Source organism: Octopus bimaculoides, chromosome 6 (assembly GCF_001194135.2).
Source record: "Octopus bimaculoides isolate UCB-OBI-ISO-001 chromosome 6, ASM119413v2, whole genome shotgun sequence".
NCBI classification, from domain to species: Eukaryota; Metazoa; Mollusca; class Cephalopoda; order Octopoda; family Octopodidae; genus Octopus; species Octopus bimaculoides.
This window is the reverse complement of record NC_068986.1, coordinates 43,134,151-43,142,515: the sequence shown is the minus strand read 5'-3', so window position 1 is coordinate 43,142,515 and position 8,365 is coordinate 43,134,151. Positions and strand designations below refer to the sequence as shown.

The 8,365-nt window shown below is 31.5% G+C and overlaps 1 protein-coding gene across 2 annotated transcripts in view; it reads left to right on the top strand.

Moving 5' to 3' along the window:
- LOC106874042 (FMRFamide receptor) overlaps positions 1-8,253 on the top strand; it is a 246,587-nt gene extending 238,334 nt beyond the window's left edge. For both annotated transcript variants that reach the window (XM_014921607.2, XM_014921613.2), the window contains 2 exons: positions 5,145-5,266; positions 6,603-8,253. In XM_014921607.2, coding sequence (XP_014777093.1) covers positions 6,632-7,693 — 1,062 coding nt within the window. In that variant the 5' untranslated portion in view covers positions 5,145-5,266; positions 6,603-6,631 and the 3' untranslated portion in view covers positions 7,694-8,253. The remainder of the gene's footprint in view (positions 1-5,144; positions 5,267-6,602) is intronic.
- The last annotated feature ends 112 nt before the right edge of the window (positions 8,254-8,365 follow it).

Sequence of the window (8,365 nt, the reverse complement as noted above, 5' to 3'; positions counted from 1 at the left end):
TATATATATATATATATATATATATATATATATATATATATATTCGTGTGTGTGTGTGTGTATTTGCGCATACCAGTCATATGCTGCACATGACTCAAGTGAATCCACAAATTTGAATCATATATAAATGTAAGAAATCAATAATTTATTATACAGATCTATTTATGACAATATTCATGTAGTTATGTAAGTTTAACTCCACGTCTGTTTGACTTTGAAGTATTACGTTAGTTTTCTTTCTAATGAAGTGAACCAGTGCCATTCCAAGAACAAGTTTAAGTATAGAAATAAAAGAATAAAGATTTGTATCAACCCTGATTTTCCTACAACTTCGATAAAATTTAACACTTATTGAATACTTCTGTCACATCAGTAATTGCATGTGCACATCTTACGATAACATAAATGATGTTTCATTTTACATTTAGTGCTTGGATTATAGTTTAAAGTGTAGTTCACATCAAACGATTATCCGGTTGAAGAAAAAATGGAAAAACAAAAATCACAAAAATAGCGTTATATCACAATGTTGTTAGCAGTATGATAGAAAAAAATAAAAAAATAAAGAATCACTCCTTTACTATTTTTCCCAACACGTTAGATAAGCTAGAATGTTTGATTAAATTTAATTTCATATACCAAGCATAGATAACCTTATAAATGTACAAGTTTGTCGCATCAAAGTTTATGTGATACAGGTTTCTCGAAGCATTTTTTGCAAGCGAAAATTGCCGTTAATATTCAGAACTTTTATTAACGAAATCTTATCAAAACATTTCTAAGTAAATAATTTTGAAAATTAATAACAATTTTCACTACAAGAACAATTTAACGACAATTTGTTATGGAATGCCTTATAAAATAAGCAAAAATAAGAGGAAATAACAAAACATTATGCCTGTAATTGAAAGTACGTTAAGACGGAGCTGCACTATTCTATATACATACATACATATGTATATATTTAGTATAAATTAGATAACGAAAAACATTACCTCATTGTAAGAAAAGCAGGCCGTTTAGAATAAACAACCAGCCTGAATAATGAGATATTTTCGGGGAAAACATACAACAAACTAAATAAACAAATCGATATGCTTTAATGTCATGAAACATCAGAGTGCACATTATGTGAAATCCATGCCTAAAGCAATCTCTGTGCTCTGATATGGCGAATTCACGTTGTTCATCCTTCTTTCATTTTGTTTTGTTGTTTCTTCTCTCTTTCTTGATCTGTCTATCTCTTTCTCTCTCTCTATCTCTCCCTCCTCTTCTCTCTCTCTCTCACTATTTTGCTCAATATATACCTCCATTAATTTTCCACGTATCTAATAAAATGCGATAAATAACGAGCAATAAATATTTTCTCGATTTACAGGCCTTACGAATATTTACTTCTTAAAGAGCAAATGTTTGTGAATTGCGTTTTACTAGGAGTAGATATTTTTCAACCAATCATATTGAACCATATTAAAATCTGACTATAAACTACAATTCTCATACAGACACGCACACGCACACACACAAACATTATAATACGTGTAGCAACGCATGAGATTTTTTAAATTTTTGCAAGTTACTCATTCTCAAAATTGAAATGTTTATAATAATAAAAGAACTCTGATTTGACAGAAACAGTAAAGTGCTGTACTAAATAAATTGAAACATTTAAGTTCATCCCTAAGAAAATATGAATTTAAGTGTCAAGAGGTAACACTTTTTTCTGTACATACAGAACAAATTCTTCAAGTTGTAATTCAAGACGAAAATATGAACAAGTGAAAGAATTTCAACAGTGCCACTTAAAATTATTCTGCTAGTTTTCAGAATAAATTGAATTCTAATGGATTTTCTTTCACTGCTCCTCACAGTTTTAACCAGTGTTCCATTATCTCATTCTTAATCAGACGATATAGAAGTTACAAATATGCTTTTGGTTTGAAACCACTTTCAGTATATGACACATGAAATCAATATCTTAGGTAGATGGAAATATTATTATTTAACATAAGATTTAGAATATATTGAAGATTTACAAAAGTACTCCATACCATAGGGAATACAAAATTTGGAAATTATATTAGAAATTCACACACACACACACACACACACACACACACACACACACACACACACACACACACACACACACACACACACACGTATATACATATATATAAATTGGTGAATATTATACAAGAGAATAGTAGCAAGATATGTCAATCATGAAAGGGCTAATAATCAATTTATATTTAACGTTAAGAAAATTAAAAACAAACAACTTTTCTTAACAACTTCATAGGGAAAAATCAAGAAAATCGTCAATTATTAAGTTTTATCAGTGTAAAATAGTGAAACAGTCCAAATTATGATATTTGCTTGCAGCTTGGTAATGTGAGTAGTTTTGGCTACAAATGTAGCCTAGGACTGCTGCAGAAAATCGAGACGCCGTTCAATCACTGCTCGTTGTTTGATGCGCATTAATACAGAATGTTTCGTTGTAAAATGAAAATATTTTAATGCAAACATCTTCGATAACTGATTTCCAAAATATTACAAGGTCACATATTTTGGAGTAAGAAACAGTTGGTTAGATTGAACTCGATTTTTACCTGGTACTTATTTTATCGGCCTTGAGGAATGAAATGCAAAGAGTACCTCAGAGGTATTTCAACTTAGGACGTAAAACTTCGTAACTAAATATTGTGATGTATTTTTTCATTCAGACCCCGCATTTCATCTAGTCTGCCTCCCCATATCTCTTTGGTAATAGCCTTGATATAGAACTTCAGCAATTTCGCAGCATTTATATTACTCTGCCCCACCTCTCTCTCTCTCTCGTCTATAAAATTACATTTATTATGTTTGATACATATCAACGCACAAAACTCTGAAGATTTACAGTTAATAATTTAAGACATATGTTGTGTTTGGACAATGAAGGGTGGAGTATGTTTTAGTAACAAATTATATCCATATTGCATACAAAGTTAGCGTTAAAATTTGTGTATTTTTAAAAATGTCTTTGCATAAGTGAACTGTTGATACCGTCTGCGTGTGTTCTGTGATGTTCTAAAGTGTACTATTTCTTTGTAGTTTGTTGTAGAGAGACTTAGAGTCAACTCATGTAAAACAAAACTGGAAATATTCTAAGTAGTAGATGGACATGCATGTATCACAGAGGCTATTCTATTTTGGTGACAGACATACAGGAATCACAGAAGTTATTCCTTTCAGTGTGATAGATAGATATGCAAGAGTCATAGAAGCGACTCCATTCTATGCGGTACTCAGATATACATGAATCACGCGAACTATTCAGTTCTACGTCGTAGATATACATATAAGAACTATACGTTTATTTTTGTGCCTCACATTACCTACTGCACCCTTTCTTCATTAAGACCTTAGGTATGTACTGCGGGAGATTTAGTCGTTACTACCGTTTATACTTAAGTTGTTAAACTCTCTCACAAAAACAGTAGGTTAAGTATAATAAAAAAAGAATTAATGACTATAATGAACTAAAATCGGCTGTCTTTAAATATCTTTATTATAAGATGTCCAGCTAGATATAACATAAGCATGTTGAACGTTTAGCGATTGTCAGTCTACAAGTTCCAGCCTTTTGCAATTAATTCCATTATCTTTGTAAAAGTGTATTTTTTATCTTTGTTAAAATACATTTGATCGTTTACTCTGTGAACAATATTTCAGCGGGCAAATGATCTCTATATCTTTTTAAATAGATATTTAGTACAACTGATACTGTGTAGCACGTACATACGTTGCGTCACATTACAACGATGAAATATTTATCACAGTCAACTATTTCAGTTTGAAAGTAGTAATTTCGGTCTTACACATTATGATGAGTATGCCCAACAAATTATAGGTTTTCGTGAAATCGAGGTCGAAAACAAATACATCTATTCAGATGGAATCTCCATATATTGCATGATGAGACCAAACTGGAGCAGACAGAAAAAGAAAATCATCAAAATTAATAAAAGTTATTCGTAAATATATTAGTTTAGAAATTTTGGTCGAGGTTACTTTTATAATACTTTTTCAACACTCACAGTAAAACGTGCATTAAATTTTCATATCCTAATACATGGTGGTTAAAATATAGTGGTTAAACCTGTATCAATTTTACACTTAAAACGAGTCAAATCCATTTCCGACACTGCATAATGCATGAGTATAAACGGTGCTCTTCATCAAAGAATACAGCAAGAAATATTCGTGTTGTCTATGGAAATGAAGCTTTCATTGATCTGATATGTCAACGTTTGGTCGGTTTCGCTCGGTAAATTTTTCTCTCGCATATTCGCCTCGATCTAGATGACATTTTTTCTCGATATTGGGCTTTAAAAACCCTAGTTGATGAAAATGGAAATCAAAATGCACGAGAATAGGAAAGGAGTGAAAGTCCCATTCAGATCATAAGACACCTTCATGAACTAAGAAAAGCATCTAATTTGATCCATTAAGCCGCTCATCCTCTGACTGTTTCTAAGCGTAATCAAGGAGTAGCACTCTACATGTTATTGAAAGGAAAACTTGCTACTTAACATTTCGTGGGTAGAAATAATCACAAGTAATGGTGAATAGATTCTCTATAATCATATCCAAGGAAAACGACAATAGTTAGCAGCCAATAAAAAATGTTAATTTTTCTCAAAACAGGGACTACACCCTCAAAAGTTACACTCTGTGTTTGGTGGAGTATGAAGAGTGTCGTCTATTATGACGTGTTAAAACCAATCGAAGCAGCTAATACGGAGAAGTACTGCCGTTAATTGCAAGTAGTGTATAAATATTGCGAGATAATGCAGGACCTCATATTGACCAAATCACCCGGGGGAATCACACACGCTCGCACACACACACACACACACACACACACACACACACACACACACACACACACACACACACACACACACACACACACACACACACACACACACACACACACACACACAATTTCCTAAATACCATTATGAAATTAATATTGAATTTTCTTTTGTGTTACTATTAAATTACTTTGATTTTGTTATTACCACAACGCAATGATTTACAAAAAGAAATATCTTCCGCTGCATATATAACATACATATAATGTTTCACCTTTACAGATTACAACTTTGAGAAGTACAAAGGCGTTCTAAACTCTGTGTGGTTACAAGAAAAGCCATGTACATCTTTTGAACGACATTTACTGAAATATGAAAGTACAAACAAAGGAAAATCTCTGAAGGTATGCCATAGTATCTTGATATAAATTTAAATAACCTGCGTGATAAACCTCTCAAACGACTAACGAAATACGAAAACTGTATAAAAGCGTAGCTGTAAAATTTATTCAAGTTTTATAATTCTGCACTTAGAAATCTAAATATTTAATCCAAGGCAAAATAATTGTACCCATAGGCGTGTTTGGCAATCAATCACCTGTTTTAAGATATACAACTCAATATAAATGTGCCTTATGAAAATATATGTCTCCATACAAGCGTTCATGCTCAGACAGCGGACATGCTTAGACGAGAAAATATTTATAACTCTGGTGTTTGCAAAATGTTGTTTGGGCTAGTTGGATAAAATTCCCTAATTTATAGAAACTGCAACGTTCTTTTTTATTGAGCTTAATTCTGTGATCTGTTATACTAATAATGGGGAGATTAATAATAGTGTTTTACTAATACTGCTGAGACTTTTCTGCAAATGCAAACTTTGCAAAGTATGCACGAAATCTCAAATGTAAGTATAAATCTAGTCGTGGACCCGGAACGCTTTGTCACAATATGTTTGGGAAGTTTAACTTTTTACCCCACATACCACGTTCTCCGTCATTGTGTCATTGTTTTCTTTGCGTATCACCATGCAATATAAATTTACGACGATTCATATTTACCCGAGTTTAAGTCGGGTAATAGTCTGCCTACACATTTAAATAAATCTTTGTGCTGTTTGTCAGACTCTATATCCTATTAATGTTTTTTAACTGGGTAGAAAAAACACGTCAGTTCTAAAATCCACTACATATTTAAAATTAAAGCGTTGCACCTATGTTAGGAGCTAATGTTTTTAGCATAAGATTTAATATAAATCTGCATAATCGATTTTAAATCTTTATCTCTGAGCTTGTAACTGTTAGTATATTTTTCTAAAATGCGACACTAGTATATTTTTATACTATTTGTCAACGCTTTGCATATTATCCTCTTTCTATTTGTCCATGTGGCAATGATTCCACATATTATAAATCATTCGTCTATATTTTGAAAATCTCTTCGGGTGTAGGATTTACCGATTCTGCAAAATACAAATATTTCATTTCAGGCTTGATTGTTCCTTATAGTTATTACATTTTTTTAATATAAATATAGTAAACATGAGAAAATTAAAAAAAAAATTTTATTTTATTTTATAAAAAAGTGGGTTTTCATACAAGAAGTAGGAAAAAATACTTATATGTAGTTACCATGACAATTTAATCCTTTTCAAATGCTGTAGCAACATTTTAAGCAATCGAATCGATTTCTGTGTACCATATGTTTTCGTAGCTAAAAAGTCTCTATATTTATTTTCAGGAAAAAATCTGGTACTTGAAGTAAAAAGCATGGAGGTTGTGACTTCAACATTAGAGTCCAGTTTTATTAAACATCTACCAAACAGCACTGATACTAACCATGAAGAATTTTATCATATGGCTCAATACATTACTGGACTTATTGTTTACCCAATCACTTGCGTTTTCGGCATAACTGGCAATATACTTACATTGGTCGTTCTCTCTCACAAAGATTTAGCTACATCAACTAACGTCTATCTCTCAGCACTTGCTGTTGGAGATCTGATAAAATTGATCAATGACACGTTGTATTTCATTGTTTTGCTCATTAAGACATGGAATCCTGATAAAGGTGATGAATCCCTTTCAAGACTTTATCCATACGCCCACTATTTATTTAACCTATCTCTCTGCATAACAGGATGGCTAACAGTATCAGTTGCATTTGAACGTTATATTTCTATATGCCATCCAACAAGAGCCAAAGAGATGTGTACAGTTTTTAGAGCTCGCATTGTGAGCACTTTTGTATTTATATTTATGATAATATTCTCGCTTCCGTCAGCCCTTCGATATAAAACTGTTATACGGCTACGACCTAATACTAATGACTCATACCATGATGTAGAACTAACTGATTTGGGTCGAAATGATGCATTTATGACTCCTTATACATGGGTACAAAATTGCTTGAGAACACTTTTACCTTTGCTTATATTAGTTTTCTTGAATGCTCGAATTGTCCACGAGTTAAGAAAATCACGTGTCCCAGGTAAGAAATTGTCCTCAAGAAACCGTATTACTTTAATGTTAATCGTTGTCGTGATAGTATTTATTATTTGCATTACTCCAGATGCTATCATGTCGACAGTATTTGGATTTGGCTATTACGATGAAACAAACTTAGTTAGAGGAATCAGAGAAATAACTGACACTCTATTGGCAATCAACTCAGCATGTAATTTTGTACTCTACTGTACTATGAGCAAAGTATTTCGAGATACTTTCGTTAAAATGTTTCTGAGGGACTGTACTTGGTGTCCAATGTGGTGTTCGAATAAATGGAAGCTAGAATCTCAAACAAATCAGATTAATAGCACGGTAAAATGATAAAATACCTCATTAAATATTGCATCATACGGAATTAAAATAGAACCCTTTCTTCTATAGAGTTTCTGAAATAAAATATAGTTGAAAATGTTGAATTTAACCTTTGTTACACAACATATTTTTGATGCTGACTTATAAGTGCATCAACGGCTGGTGCTCCATACAGAAACACAAAAATCCGGTGCTGACTATACTTTTATTAAAGAAAATATATATTATTAAAAAATGATGATACTGAAAAAGAACATAATTTCATTTTAATGAAAAGTTACTGCTGAACGTGTTTCTGTATATTGAACAGATACTGTTAGAAAAAAAATATTAGTAGAGGTCATAACTGATGGTAATTATTGTCAGAAGTATATTGAACATATATTCACTCAAAATATATTATTGTAATTAGATGTAAATAAAGAGGCACATAGTTACTACAAAATAAATCATTGAAAATGGATGTCATTTGCATAAAAAATATATCAATGATATCATTCAGTGAAATCTACATTTATCAGACGCTGTTGATATAATAAACCTTTATAATATATTTTTTGCATAATTAATAGCATAATAATTTAACCAACGTATGATACATACATACATATAAATATTTATAAATAATGTGCACATATACATACATATACATACATATATATATATATATATATATATATA